This window comes from Equus asinus, chromosome 20 (genome assembly GCF_041296235.1).
Source record: "Equus asinus isolate D_3611 breed Donkey chromosome 20, EquAss-T2T_v2, whole genome shotgun sequence".
NCBI lineage: Eukaryota > Metazoa > Chordata > Mammalia > Perissodactyla > Equidae > Equus > Equus asinus.
In genome coordinates, this window is record NC_091809.1 from 16,188,393 (window position 1) to 16,203,390 (window position 14,998).

Genomic DNA, 14,998 nt, shown 5'->3' on the forward strand with positions numbered 1-14,998 from the left:
ATCTTCCTCTTTTTTCCTTGAGGAAGAATGGCCCTGAGCCAACATCTGTGCCAATCTTCCTCTATTTTGTATGTGGGACACCGCCACAGCATGGCTTGATGAGTGATGTGTAGGTCCATGCCTGGGATAGGAACCTGCAAATGCCAGGCCACCAAAGCAGAGAGCACAAATTTAACCACTATGCCAGCAGGCCAACCCTTTTGCTTATTATTTAATGGTGAAAGAAAATAATAACCAGAGGCGTGAACAGAATCCCTATTTTCCAACCTACAGCCATTTATTCATCACCCTGAAGGTCTGTTATAGTCACTGGTGCTATTTACCTTCCTTAGCAACAATTTGTTTTTACATTTTTTAAACTCAAATTTAACATGGTATCATTACGGTACATGAGAAACCCAGCTTCCTGTGCCATAAATAGGAGGTTACCCCAAGGAAAACAAAACAATTTTGTTAAATACTGGCTAGTTCATGTTGCCTGCAGAAAGCTAGACCCCTTCCCTCTCTTTGTTAAAAAATAAATAAATAAAAGGGGTTAAACAAGAATTGGAGCGGAGGTGATGGCATCCTTGCACCAGACTTAGTTTTTCTTCTGGAAGGAGGTGGAAGGATGGAAAGAGAACTAAAAAGCATTGACGTCTGACACGCAATTTGTGTCATTTTTAAGGAAGTCAATCAATTTTTCTGTGTGATACTGTAACAGTGGGTACACGTCCTGATACATTTGTCCCAACCCACAGAATGTAACACCAAGAGTGAGCCCTAAACTGTCACCTCCAGTTAATAACAATGTATCAATATTAGCCCATCGATTGTAACCAATGGGCTACATTAATGCAAACAGGAGTTAACGATATGGGAACTTGGGGAAAGTGAGGAGTATATGGCAATTCTCTGCACTTTTTGCTCAATTGTTTCTGTAAACCTAAGACTGTTTAATAAAATCTATTAATTAAAAAAGGAGCGATTCTGATGCATGATTTGTATTATTTAAGAAAGTATCTATGCAGCTCTGAAAGGCATCTGCCCTTGGACTCTAAAATACATTTGACTCCAATAACAATCATCATCATAATAATGGCTCATTCATTAAACATTAATAATGTGCCAGGCACTATTATAAGGGTTTTACATGTATTAATTCATAAAACCCTCCCAACAACGCTTTCAGTAGGTACTATTTGTCTCATGCCCATTTTATGGATGAGTCAGAGAGACTGAGTAACTTGACTCAGCCCACACAGCTGCCCAGGGGACGACCTGAGGTTGGAACCCAAGCCCTTGAGTTTAGGAAGCTCCCCGCTTCTAATCCTATTGACTCTTCAATTCCTAACAGCTCAGGAGATGAAAAATTTCCAAGTTCCATCGATTACAATGCTAAAATTCTGAAGCTCTAAAGTTGATTTCTTGAAAGGGCCATCGACTGGTGGTCTTGGATGAACCAAGTCACCTTCCTTCCTTGGCTTCAGTACCTTCGTTTAGAGAATAATAGTACCAACTTCATAGAGTTCTTGTGAGCATTAAGTGAGATAGGATGTAGAGCGTTACCGCAGTGCTTGGCAAGACAATGATGTTGCAAAGATGTCACAAAGGCACAGAGAGCAGATTCTAAAACCACAGGGCCCTTTGGGATTCTGCCCCTCCAGGGGACATTTGGCAATGTCTGGGGACATTTCTGGATGTCACAACTTGGGGAATGGGTACCGGCATCTAGCAGGTAGAGGCCGTGAATGCTGCTCAACATCCTGTATTGCACAGGGCAGCATCCTACCACAAATTACAATCCAGCCCAGAAGGACATCGGTGATGAGGTCGAGAAATGCTAGTGCAGAGCAGAACGTCTCCAACTTTCATGCGCACACAAATCTCCCGGGGATCATATTAAAATGCAGGTTCTGATTTGGCAGGTCAGGGGTGGGGCCCAAGATTCCGAATTTCTAACCAAATTCAGGTAAAGCTACTTTATCAGGTTGCTACTGCTCCAGGGCACATGCTTCAACCAGCAAGGATCCTCACACAGACCTCGATATATGAAAATATCCAGCAGGGAAATATAAAGATGCTCTGACTTGAAACAGGAATGGGAGCCACAAACCAGAACCGTACTGAGCTGTACTGGTGTCCTAGGCAAAAAGAAACCTATGTATATGATTTTATTTGAGCTCATCACTTGCTCAAGAGGAATTGTCAGAAAATTTCAATTCCTTCAATTAGAAACAAGACAGGCAAAGAAACAGAAAATCTTGAAGCCAGGAAAGTAAAATGATAGTAAAGTATAATTTATTATAAATTAGAACTAAGCAAAATTATAATACGGTATAATAAATAGTGACTTTGATATAAATAAAATATTTATACTTACTGTTGCGAGCTTTGATATACCTGCTTTTTCATGTTTCAACATTTTTTCAACTACTTTAATGCTTTGAAAAATATTAACCTTTAAAATATACATAAAGAATGCATATGGGGCACACCTTTTCTCTGTTGCCTCAGACCCCAATATGGCTCCGCACGGTGCTGAACTCTATTTAAAAACTGGATATTTTGTTCATCATGGGTTCCTTTGCATTTGCTTTGATTTTTAAAAACATGTTGCAGTAAACTCTTGATGGCTGAGTTTTTTGGCACCCACTTATATTTTGCACACAAAATCAATGCATCGCCTTCAACACCCAACTCTCTCCTCTTCTATAAAACACCGCATTTGGCCAGAGCTTGTCAAGGTCTCACATCCAGCTGTCAGCAGTGAGTGGGACAGGCAACACCTTTTTGGCATGTTTCCCAATCTGACCACTAATGTTTCAATAGCTCTTTGCATCTTGCTTCCTCTCCTATTTTTCTTAATCACTTAACCCACTCTCATGTCAACATCACCCCCTTAAAAGATTTTGTTGTTGCAATTGTTCTGTATGATACAGTAATGGTAGCTACAAATCATTACACATTTGTCCAAACGCATAGAATGTATGACACCAAGTGAGCCGTCATGTCAAGTATGAACTTGGGGTGATAATGACCCCATGTAGATTCCTCGATTGTAACAATTGCGCCACTCTGGTGCAGGATGTCGACAGTGGGGAAGGCTGTGCATGTGTGTGTGTGTCGGCGGCGGGGGCAGAGAGTATGTGGGAAATTTATATACTTTCCACTCAATTTTGCTGTGAAACGAAAACTCCTCTACAAAGAAAATCTATTTACAAAAAGCACTGACTATGTCACCCACAGTTCTAGACTCTTGACTCCCCTCAGCAACCAGGGGGCAAGGGACGAGCCACCAAGAAACAGAGGCTCTGTCAGGGTGGGACGAGAAAATGCCCAGGATCCCTGGGGTCCTGCCTCCTGAGGTCGGGGCCCCCACCTTCCCTCACCTTTCTTGTCCGACAAGCTCACAGCCAGAATCTCCCAAGTAGTGATGGAGTCTTTCAAAAACACGTTCATGATCTTGGTGGAGATTCTGGATGGGGGAGAGAAGGGGACATCAGGAGAAGGCATCGAGCAGAGTGGAGGGGGACAGCTGGTATGGAGGGGTCCCAAGGGCCTGGTTGGAAGGGAGCACATGTAGGTAGCAACATTCTTGGTTTTTCTGGGATGGGCTGTGGGGTTCCACAGTGATTCCAGAAAAGAGGGGGATTGGAGGTGCATGCAAATTAAAGAGTCTAGTCTGGGGCATTGATAGGAGCTGGCCCCGGGGGTGGATTGAAGTGGGGGGTACTCAAGATTTACCCATTTTTCTCTGGTTCTTTTAATTCCTCTATGGTCCACAGCCAACTCTCAGGGAACTGGCTTCGGGAAATGATGTCCTCTTCCGGGATGATGTCTTCATCCAGGTCACCTGCGAAGGTTGGGGGTGCAATCTGGGTTTACAACAGACCCACTTTCCCCACTGTGCCCTTAAATATTCATCTCGGCAGCCCTGGAGGGGCTCCTAGTAGGGGAACACACCCACAGCTGTATGATGACTTTTGGGGGGGGGCCCAAGCATGTTTGATTTTGGGGGATCCTTCCTCCATAAAAACAATATTAAAAATCAGATTTTAGGGGCTGGGCCCGTGGCTTAGTGGTTAAGTTTGGCACGCTCCACTTCAGCAGCCTGGGTTTGGATCCCTGGAATAGACCTACACCACTTGTGGGTGACCATGCTGTGGTGGCGACCCAGATACAAAAACAGTGGAGGATTGGCAACAGATGTTAGCTCAGGACGAATCTTCCTCAGGAAAAAAAACAAATAAATAAAAATGAATCACATTTTACAAGTGTGTTGCTGTAACAGCAAAAATAATTCAGGCTGGGTTACATTCCCTTTTTTTCCCCCTCTGATTTTCAAAGGAATGAAAGCATTTGTGTGCACCTCGAAAAGTGGCACAGCCCCCCCCCCCCGACACCAGGCTGGCTGTGTCTGATGGTCATATCGATCCTGAAAGTAACTGAGAGATTCCCCAGACTTGATGTAGACTGCTGAGGAGATGACAGCCTTTAAAAGCCAGCTTGATACCATCAGCCAATAAGCAAAGTCGGGCTGGGGTAGAATTCAACCCTGGCTGAGCTTTCTTCAAGAAATGATGGACAGATTTTAATTTGGCTCTGGGTTTCCCTAACAACAAAGTAGGTAGGATTCCATAAATGCTACACCCGCTCATACTCTAGAATAAGCTATCCAAGTGTCTTTGGGGTGCTAACATGTACGCCACCCTCTGTCACCCCGAATTGGCTAAAGAAATTGTGCAAAGCTGGGGAAAAAAGCATCCATGTGCTTATAAACCATATCCCAGTAGGTCAGAGGTTTTCTCTCCCTTTCCCAGTAGCCCTTTCTATCTTTGTCAAAAAGAGTCTCTGGGTCACTGGAATGGAAAGCAGCATGCCTAAGTCAGTATAATTTGCAAAAAGATGGAAGGTAGAGTACTTTGCTCATGTGTGTTGGGAATCTTTGTGTCTTTTTTGGGGGTGGGAGGACTGAAGGGGTGCTAGTTTTTTGGCTAAAAGAATTTAGAAATATCTGTCCATTTTGGCAATGGCTGCTTTGGACAGGTGGCTGCCTATTTCTAAGCTGAAAAAAGAGATAGAGGTGTGCACAAAAAAATCATGCATTACCATGTAAGGAGTCCTTATCTGTTATCTTAAATGCTAAGCAAAAACAGGTTTTGGGGAAAATCTCCCTGGGCTTAAATCTTGCCATGATCTGATAATTAAAAGAAATTAAAAAAAAATAACTATATAAGGGGGACCAGCCCCGTGGCCTAGTGTTTAAGTTTGGCATGCTCCACTTCGGTGGCCTGGGTTTGGATCCCACGTGCAGACCTACACCACTCATCGGTGGCCATGCTGTGGCGGTGGCTCACATACAAAATAGAGGAAGACTGGTGCAGATGTTAGCTCAGGGCCAATCTTCTTCAGCAAAAAAAACAAACAAACAAACAAAACAAAAAACACTAAAAAAAAAAAAGCCTATAAAGGAATAAAGAGGAACGTCACAATGGCAAAACCCAGCAGACCCTGTCTTAATTAAGAGATCAAGGTTTGCATCAGCAATAACGGGACAAATTGGTGCCATGTGCCTCAACGTCAACGATAGGATGCACCAAGAAGGACATAATCTCTTTTCTGTGACAGTCTTACCCAAAAGGTAAAACCTGAATGTGATTATGAAGAAACATCAGACAGACCCAAGTTGCGGGGTGATCCCGAAATATCTGGCCTGTATACTTAACGTACATCAAGAACATGGAAGTCACAGAAAGACGAAAAAGTGCTAGGGATGGGCCAGATCTAAGGAAACTAAAGAGACCCTGACATTAAACGCAACCTGTGTTTCTGGACCCCGTCTTTTTCCTATAAAAGTCCAAACCAAAACAACTGATGAAACTTGAATGGGGTCTGAGAATTTGATGGTGGTAATGAATCAACCTCACACAGGGCCTCCTCCCCCATCAGACAGGGCCTCCTCCCCTCCATGAGACAGGGCCACCCCCATCAGACAGGGCCTCCTCCCCCCTCAGACAGGGCCTCCTCCCCTCCATGAGACAGGGCCTCCCCCATCAGACAGGGCCTCCTCCCCCCTCAGACAGGGCCTCCTCCCCCGTCAGACAGGGCCTCCTCCCCCCCCATCAGACAGGGCCTCCTCCCCAGGCCCCCGTCACTCACTCCTGGCCAGGCCCAGGGGGTAATCCCGCCTGTGTTGGAGCCGCAGCTGGGTGATGTGGGTGCAGCAGTCCAGGAAGGCCTTCACGCACGCCTGGCTGTGGAGGATGAACTGGGCCCTGCGCTGGCACGAGAAGCCCATGGGGTTCTCCCGCATGCCGTGCTCGCAGCACTTGCGCAGCTCCTTGTCCTTGTACTGGCCCGCTGCAGGGGCACAGACCCCACTCACAGCCGGAGGAACTCAGGACAGACCCCGGGGAGGACTGCCTCAGGGCCCGGCCCTCCCTTCCTCCCTCTTTGGCTGGGATCCTGATGGGCAAGGCCCAGGGTCGGGAGGCGGGCGAGGGCCAGCAGAGGGGTCCCACCTTTGTCCATCCTCTTCTCCATGAGCTGCACAGAGCGGCGTCGCCGGGTGGCTGGTTTCGGGCACTCAGGATCTGGGGGGCAGGGGGACCAGGAACAAGCTGGATTAAGCACCTACTGGACATCCTTGGCTTACTCCTCACAGTGGCTGTGAGGTAAGGATGCCACTGCTCCCATTTGACAGGTGGAGAAACTGAGGCTCCATCTCAGTAAGAGAAGTGACTTGCTAGACGGTGGTGGAGGCAGGACTTGAACCCGGGGCCCCCTGAGCCCAGAGTCCTGCTCTCAACATGCCTCAGCATCTGAGAGGTGGAGGCACGGTCCTGCCCTGGCCCAGTGCTGGCCGCATCCTCACCTGTCCTCTGGGCGGTCTGCAGGTCTTTGTTGGTCTTGAGAGCCAGCCCAGCATCCATGAAGACACCGGCATAGTCCCTCCCACTGCCGGGCGTGCAGCCAATGTCTGCCTTCTCCACTGTGTCCCAGATCTGCAGGGTGGGAAGGGAGTCAAGGGGAGCATGAGGCCAGGCCAACAGTGCCTTCACCAATTCACTAACATGTCCATCCAACCCACCTCCATCCTCATCCCGGTCGCTGGCCGTCCACAGTGGATGGTTCCAGACTACGTGGCATAGAGCCATGTCCATTCCCATGACCATCCCCAACCTGGACCCTTGACCATTCAGATTCCCATTTTTACCCTGACCACCAACATATCCGTATGTCCATGTCCATTCTCACCTCTGCTTTCAACCCTCACCTAAACCCACTTCATCTGTTCTCCCCAGTGCCAATCTCACCTCAGCCCAAAGCCACCTCTTTGCCTGCACCATTGTCAACACCCCTCAGTTTTGTGGGGGCGTACCTTCCTCTGTGTCAACTTGTTCTTCTTATTCAGCACAAACACGCCCTTGTCCACAGCCACCAGCCCCACTCGGGCCCCCCGGTCACCCTCTATCTTGAGGGTCATCTGTTGCCCAGGCAGATGCTGCTTCTCCTCCTTGCCACCACCTTTCACCACCAGCTGTGGGGAGGGTGGGGGGGGAGGGTAAAGTCAGTCCTGTGAGGCCCCCGTGTCAGTCAGCCGAGGACAGGGGAGATCCTGGGCTGGGCTGGAAGGACAGAAAGGTGGAGACAGAGAGAGAAGAAGGGAGATGCGCAGAACCAGGATCAGGCAGAAAGGCAAGGAAAGAGAGACAACTGGGAGCAAGAGGGATACTGAGACTGAATCAGAAAAGGAAGAAAGAACAAGATGGAAAAGCAGAAGAGACAGGCAGAAACTCTGCGAACGTTGGAGAGAAATGGATTCAGAAGGCTGGAGAGAGGCAGAGCCAGAGGCACAAGACAGAGAAAGGATGGCCAGGCGGAGAGTCTTAAGATGGGCAGAGAGAGGGGGATGCGGGGAAGCTCACCGTGCCCACGCACGAGTCCTTGACGTCCACCCACACGGAATCGGCCACCACCTCCCTCTGGCCTTTGGCGTTGATGAGCGTGTAGTAAGCCACCAGGCGGAAGGAAGGAATGAAGTCCGTAGTGATGGTCAGGGGCAGCACCACCAGGGCCTGGCCGGGCTCTCGCACCTGGCGTCCCGCTTTCAACAACTTCCCCTTGTTCATGATCTGGGGGGGCAGGTTGGCATAAGGATGGGGAAGGTGGGAGGGAGGATGGAGGGGATCCAGGATGGGGGAGTGCTCCTGGGGGTGCTGGAGAAGCGAGGAGGAGGGGCTGGGGATCCTGGGAAGCCACAGACCAGGTAGGTGTAGTAGCGAATCTTGGCCTCCTGGCCCGGGTCCGTGCGCAGGTGGAAGTTGACATTGAGGGTCTCCCCAGGCTTGAGCTCCGTGCGAGGCACGGAAAGGTGCAGGTAGTTTCCGGAGCCGCCCAGGGTGTTGTAGGGGTGGGCCTGCATGGTCTTGGTGGCCTGTCGGGCATCCGGGATACCCTCCTTCCTTGTTTTTACCTGGGCAGGGAAAGAGGGATGCATGTGGGTCCCCCAAAGATGTCCCCATCCTAATCCTGGGACCGGGGAATGTGGGACTTTGCAAATGGGATTGAGCTGAAGATCTGGACATGGGGACATCATATTGGATTAGTCAGGTGGGTCAAAGGTAGTCACAAGGGTCCTTATAAGATATCCAGGCAGATGGCAGGACCCCACTGTGCAGACAGGAGCCCCTCTATGCCAAAGAAAACACCTCTATGTTTCTTTCTGCAAATGAAAGGACCCCCACCGTGCACATGGCAGGATCCCTTTGTACAAACGTCAGGACCCTGCTGTACCAATAAAGTCCCCGTCTCCCCGGTGTAGGGTCCCGAGGCTGGCGCAGACTCACAGTGATGGTCAGGGGCTGCTGGCTATTGGGGGTGTTGACGCTCAGCTTGGCCACACCGTCATCCTGGGTTAACGACTGCACATTGCTGCCCTGGGTGACCACGGGGATGCGGCGGGCTGGGGAGCCGTCGGGGTTCGTCACGAACACCTGTGGGTGCAGGGGCAGGTGGAGGGGGTTGAGGCAGACCCAGAGGTGTGGCCAGTGTTCAGGAGCAGGGTGGGGGGTGCAGCCCCATCCTGGGTCTCACCATGAGGTCGAAGGGCATGGCTGGTTTGAAGAACTTGGGCGTCTTGGTGAAGTGGATCTGGTAGGGGGAGGTCACGATGGGGATCCCGCTGCGCTCCGCCTCCACCATGTCGCTGCCTGAGGGGGCCAGCCATGAGGATGGGGTCCTGGCCACCCTTCAGGTCCAGGCCTCCTCTCTCAGATTGGACCCTGCCTTCATCTTGGGCCTCCCCCCTCAGACTTGGCCTTCCCTATCAGACTGGACCCCACCTTCATTCTGGGTCCCCTCCTCGCTCAGATGGGCCTCCCCTCTCAGACAGGACCACATGGTGGTGCTGGGCCTCCACCCTCAGATCAGGCCTCACCTGAGTGCAGGATGACGGTCACGGACACGTACAATGACTTCCCCACCAGGGCATCCGCTCGTGAGGGCTGTACCCCATTCAGGAGAACGTCTCTTTTCAGCACGGCCTCCCCAGTGCCGTCCTCGATCTGGGGGAGGAAATGAAGGCTCAGGGAGCAGAAGGGTTCAGACGGGAGGGAGGGGTTCAGAGGGGGCCTCTGTCACGTACCACAACGCGGGTGAGGGACTGGGCCAGCGAAATCCTCCGGTCACCATCCTGGACCCCAAAGATGACGAAGGCTGTTCCATCCACGTTCTTCCCATATAGGAACCTGCAAGGTGAGGACAGTCTCAGATTCTTCCCTCCTGAAAAGGTGAGTTTCTGCCCCAAACCTCCACTGACCCAGAGTCCCCGGTCTCTCACCTCACCCTCACCTGGCCCTTACCTCACCCCTTATCTGGTCCCTCGCCTGTCCCCTCAGCTCATCCTCATGTGGCCCTCATCCAGTCCCTTACCTGACTCTCACCTGGCTCCTCACCTAGTCCTCACCCAGCTCTCACCTGGTTCTTACCTGTCCCCTCACCTGGTCTCTCACCTGGCCCCACCCCCAGCCCCTCACCTGGCCGTGATGGTGACCTCCAGGCCATTCGGATCATCAATGTAGTAGAATTTCTCTGTGGGCTCCACTTGGACCTCGAAACTGGGGAGCACTGTGGGGGGGACAGACAGTGGTGGTGGGGGGCCGGCTCTGGGCCCAGCGTGACGGACCCCTGCCTAGGTCTCTCGTCCTCTTACCATATTCCTTCACCTCGAACTCGGCGGAGAAGACCTGCTGTGGAGAGTCTTCATAATGGACTCGGATCTTCCACTGCCCCATGCTGCAGAGAAGGCAGGTGAGTGATCCAGCCAGGCCCGGCAGCCCCCCACCAATAAGCCCGGGCTGGGGGGGTCCTGAACTCCCTCCTGGAGGGCAGGACATACTTGACCAGCTCCGGGATGTTCCAAGACAAGGGCAAGATGCCAAACTGGTTGTGAGAAGACAGGGAGTCCCGCTTGATTTGAATGCCATCGGGGGTCTGTGGGGAGACAGGGAGGGGTGTGGCCCTTTACATTATCCCTTTGCCTCTCCTCTCCCTCTCTCTATCTGGAGACTCTCCCTGTATCCTGGCCACAGGAGACTTTGGTTAAGAACCTGGACCTGGATTGGTCAGCCTGGGTTCAAATCCCCACTGTGCCGCTTACAAGCTGTGTGACCTGGGGCAAGTTACTTCACCTCTTTGTGCTCAATGTAAAAGAAGATAAATATAGCCCCTACTTCACTGACTTGGAACGTAGTTAATGTAAGCTCATGATTACCTGTGTCTCTCTGAATTCAAGTAATAACTAGCATTTATTACCTACTTCTGTGCTGGACCCAGGGCTAAGCATGTAGTGTGTGCTAAGCCACACAGAAGTGCCTACATTCAGCTTTTTGACCCATAAGAATAGCAATTTCAGGGGCTGGGCCCATGGCTGAGTGGTTAAGTTCATGCCCTCTGCTTCGGCAGCCTGGGGTTCACTGGTTCAGATCCTGGGTGTGGATCTACGCACCGCTCATCAAGCCATGCTGTGGCGGCATCCCACACAGAAGAACTAGAATGACTTATAGCTAGGATACACAACTATGTACTTGGGCTTTGAGGAGGGATAAAAAAAAAAGTGGAAGATTGGCAATAGATTTTAGCTCAGGGCCAATCTTCCTCACGCACAAAAAAAAGAAGAACAGCAATTTTGCGTGGTTCCACCTAATACACATATTACTTCCTTGTTGTCAATGGTGAGACATCAGCAGACACCAAGTAAAAATCTGGTTTTCTGGCTTCTCTTGGAAATTGGGATATCTGTGGATAATGCGTGTCTGATGGCACAAGGTGACATCTAATTGGAGCTAGGCAGATCGGTGCCTTTAGATGGGGTGTGTGTTCTCTGTTCTCCAGGGATCCCACCAGCCCCCAAACCCAGCGCATGGCCATCAGAACGTGGTCCCTGTTAACTTTGCATGATTTCAATAAATACTCATGAAGATCCTATGAGGAGGACATCCCTCCTCCCTCCCTTTTCCCCTCCCACTCTCCCTCCCTTCTTCCAGTAAGTTCTTACTAAGCTCTACTATATGCCAAGTACCGTGTGGGGTTCAGGAGATAAGGCCCTGAACAAACAGATAAAAATCCCTTCCCTTATGGAACTTAGGTTCAGTGGAGGTTGGGAGAGAGGGCAGTTAAGAAATGAAGGAATCCAGTTTATAGGGTGCCAGGAGAGGGCAGGAAGGGAGGAGAGTGGGGTGTGTGAGTGTGTGTGTAGGGGGTTTTTACAATTTTACAAGGGGATCAGGGAGGCCTCACCTTGAAGGAGGGGAGGGGGCAAGCTGTGTGGCTATTTGGAAAAAGAGGATTTTCTGGGCACAGGGATCAGCCTGTGCAAAGGCCCTGAGGCAGGACCTTGGCTGGCATGTTGGAGGAACAGTGAGGAGGCCCATGTGGCTGGAGCTGATGGAGCGAGGGGGAGATAGGGGGGAGAGTAGGGCAGGGAGGGGACGGGACAGGTTGGGTAGGGCCTGGGGGGCCCCTGAGGAGGACTTGGGCTTTTACCCTGAGGGAAGTGGGAGCCCTGGAGGGCTGTGGGAAGAGAAGAGAGGGAGCTGACTCTGGCTGCAGTAGGCAGAACAGACTATATAGCACTATTATTATTTGTCATTATCCCAATCTTCAGATAAGGAAACTGAGGCTCAGGAAGGTGAAGAGACCTGTCCAGAGTCAGGCAGTGACCAGGGGTTTATCTAGAGCTGGAATCAGGTGGGAGCATCACTCCACGCCCTAGGTCCCTGCCTCATTTCTGATCCTCCCCCTGTTTGTGCCTCGATGTGTTTCTTTGCCTTTGGGTCTCTGCCGCTGTGCCTGACCCAGTGTCTCTGTCTCTGTCTCCATGTCTTGTCTCTCCCGAGTCTCTGCCCGGGTGCGTTTAGGGCCCTGGCTGGTTGGTACCTCGATGCTGACGATAACGGTCCTGCCCACGGGCAGCAGCTTGCTGTCAAGGGTGAAGATCCGATACAGGACTGGGAGGAGGCAAGAGAGGAAGGGACAGATGGTGAGGCCCTGCCTCTCCCCACACGCCTGCCCCCGCCCTCTCCAGCCACCCTCCGGCCCCTTACCCGTGGAGCCTGGGGTGTAGATGGTCTTGTCGGTCTGGATGAAGAGGTACCCGCTCTGAGCACCGACCAGCACCACCTTCTCCACTGTGGTGCCCCCGAAGGCCGCCTGGACAGTCACGAAACTCTGCCCCTTTGCTGATCTCAACTCCTTGCTGGCCGGGATCTAGGCAAGGACCAGTGCATCCTTAGGGGTCTGCTTCAGGGCCCCGGGTCCTGGGTCCAGCCTCTGGACCTTGGGCTGGGTCCACACCTGCCCCTCCTCACAACAGAGCCTGCCATCCCTCCTGGTCTCCCCCGTTTGCCCAGGTTTGGGGAATGGGGGGAGGGGATCTGGGAGACGGGGTAGGGATCCGAGAGGGGTATGGGGAGAGGGAACCAGACAGGGGGTCAGAGGACGGGAGTTCAGAAGGGGAAGAGGGCTCAGAGACGGTCGGGATGGGAAAGGGTGGGGTTCAGAGGAGAGACTTAGAGATGGGAAGGGCGCTGAAGGAAGAGAGGGCTCAGAAAGGGAAGGGGCTCAGATGGAGAGGGGCTCGGAGGGGTGGGTCTCAGAGGGGAATGCATTAGCAGGGGGAGGGTCTCAGAGAAGGGGGGGGTGTCAGTAGGTCCGGGCTCCAGTGTGCTCCCACCTTGATGGTGACCGTCCCCAGGTAGCCATTGGCTTTGGTCAGTATGGTCTTCTCGCTGGACAACACTTGCTTCTTGGCCGGGAAGTCTTGGACGGTGACAGTGACAGAAACGTCCCCTTGTGCTTCGTGGGCCTCCAGCACCACCATCTCCTGGTTCTCCAGCCGCAGGATGTTGGGGGTGATCATGGAGAACCTGCCAGAGTGGGGTATGGGGGTGGAGCTGTCGTCCCAGGGAACCGACACTCCAGCTCATCGGAGTCAACACTGTCCCCGGGGCTCTGCGCGGCCCCTGGTCCTGGAGGGATCCAAGGACCTGCGACAGCCAGGGGTTGCAGATTCCATTGACCCCTGAACCTCAAAGCCTAACCAGCAACTCCCCAAGACTCTGGACTTCCAAACCCATAATTGCCTAAGCCCACAGTCCTGGAGCCCTAACCCCTAAACCTTCAAACTCCTGCAAGTCTCTAAACACCCAACCCTCTACATGCCCAACCCCTCATGCTCCGAACCTCTAAACCCCAAATCCAGAAACACTCTAAACCTAAGCCTCTAGCAGACCAAGCCTGTAAACACAACCACATCCACCCCCCAGTCGACAAAAACCAAACAGCAAATCCCTAAGCTTGCAAATGCTGATGCTCCCAAATCCTGTGAGGCCCAGGTCTCCGAGATTCCCAATCACCCCATTGGGAGTATCACTGAGCACCCCATAAGCTCTGGACCTACAGGCCCCCGGTTCTATAACACCCAACCCCCATCCCACAGCACCTGAATTCCACAAGCTCTCGACCTCACAGGCAGCCCCAACTCATAAACATCCTGACCCCTGGGCCACAGACACCCCAATGCACCTGAATTCTGAAGGGGCTGCTCCCCACAAATGCCCACTCCCACCTCAGAAGCAGCCTTAATGGGGGTGGGGTCGGGACTACTCACAGGGGGTCCCCCAGGGCCAAGGGGAGGCTGCTCAGCAGAAGCAGCAGCAGGCTGGGACCCGAGGCAGGGCCCATGGTGCAGGGACCGTGGAGGGACAGAGGGACGGAGGGACTGAGGGAGAGGACGGGGAGGAGTGAGCAGAGACCTCTGGAAGCCTCCTCTTATCTGGTGCCCGCCTCCTCCTCTCTCTCAGCCCAGCCCTCCACCCCCCATCCCCCCCCTCTTCCCTGGGACTGCCCCAGATTTCTCAATCCCATTTCTTAAATTTTTCAATGCCTGGGGCGGGCACACCCTGGGGTAAATAACCTGAGGGCCTGTCCTCCTGCAGCATGAACACAACTGCCCCTGTGCTGGACTCCCTCAGGGTCAAGGCCAGCTGGTGGACAGGGACCTCTCCCTGTCACATCCCCTTTGTGCTGGAGGAATAGTGAGGGCCAGAGAGCCCCCCACCTCGGGTATCTGGGCCTGGCCTCCTGTCCACTTTTAACCTTGCATTTATTAACCAAATTCTTCCCATGAGTCCATCTCTTGGCTGGTAGCTAGAGTCTCACTTCCATGCTAGGCTGAGGACAGGGGACAGAGTCCAGCACAGACGCTCCTAGCCCCATGGAGTGTCTTCCCCAGTTGAGACGAAGAACTCTGCTTCTTGGAGAGTTGGGGAAGGCTTCTTGGAGGAGGGGACATTTCAGCTGGGCTTTGAAGTATGTGTAGGAGTCCCTACCCAGGTGAGGGTGTTTCCTAGGGCAAGGGGAACCTGGAGCTCCCTTTACCTACCCTTCTCAAGATGCCTGAGTAGCTAAGATGGTTAAAGCAAATCATCATTGCGGAAAGTCCCTATTGCTAGCT

The 14,998-nt window shown here is 52.2% G+C and overlaps 1 protein-coding gene across 1 annotated transcript in view; it reads right to left on the minus strand.

Annotated features, from left to right (window-relative positions):
• The window catches only part of LOC106832730 (complement C3), a 41,421-nt gene extending 27,034 nt beyond the window's left edge, over window positions 1-14,387 (minus strand). The window contains exons 1-19 of the mRNA XM_044753120.2: window positions 14,153-14,387; window positions 13,217-13,409; window positions 12,588-12,750; window positions 12,421-12,491; window positions 10,382-10,476; window positions 10,196-10,278; window positions 10,020-10,110; window positions 9,629-9,731; window positions 9,422-9,548; window positions 9,079-9,194; window positions 8,832-8,978; window positions 8,249-8,458; window positions 7,911-8,117; window positions 7,364-7,522; window positions 6,857-6,986; window positions 6,504-6,575; window positions 6,142-6,342; window positions 3,727-3,835; window positions 3,372-3,457 (exon numbers count right to left, since the gene is read on the minus strand). Of these exons, the coding sequence (XP_044609055.2) occupies window positions 3,372-3,457; window positions 3,727-3,835; window positions 6,142-6,342; window positions 6,504-6,575; window positions 6,857-6,986; window positions 7,364-7,522; window positions 7,911-8,117; window positions 8,249-8,458; window positions 8,832-8,978; window positions 9,079-9,194; window positions 9,422-9,548; window positions 9,629-9,731; window positions 10,020-10,110; window positions 10,196-10,278; window positions 10,382-10,476; window positions 12,421-12,491; window positions 12,588-12,750; window positions 13,217-13,409; window positions 14,153-14,226 (2,437 nt within the window). The 5' untranslated portion in view covers window positions 14,227-14,387. The remainder of the gene's footprint in view (window positions 1-3,371; window positions 3,458-3,726; window positions 3,836-6,141; window positions 6,343-6,503; window positions 6,576-6,856; window positions 6,987-7,363; window positions 7,523-7,910; window positions 8,118-8,248; window positions 8,459-8,831; window positions 8,979-9,078; window positions 9,195-9,421; window positions 9,549-9,628; window positions 9,732-10,019; window positions 10,111-10,195; window positions 10,279-10,381; window positions 10,477-12,420; window positions 12,492-12,587; window positions 12,751-13,216; window positions 13,410-14,152) is intronic.
• Window positions 14,388-14,998: the final 611 nt, after the last annotated feature.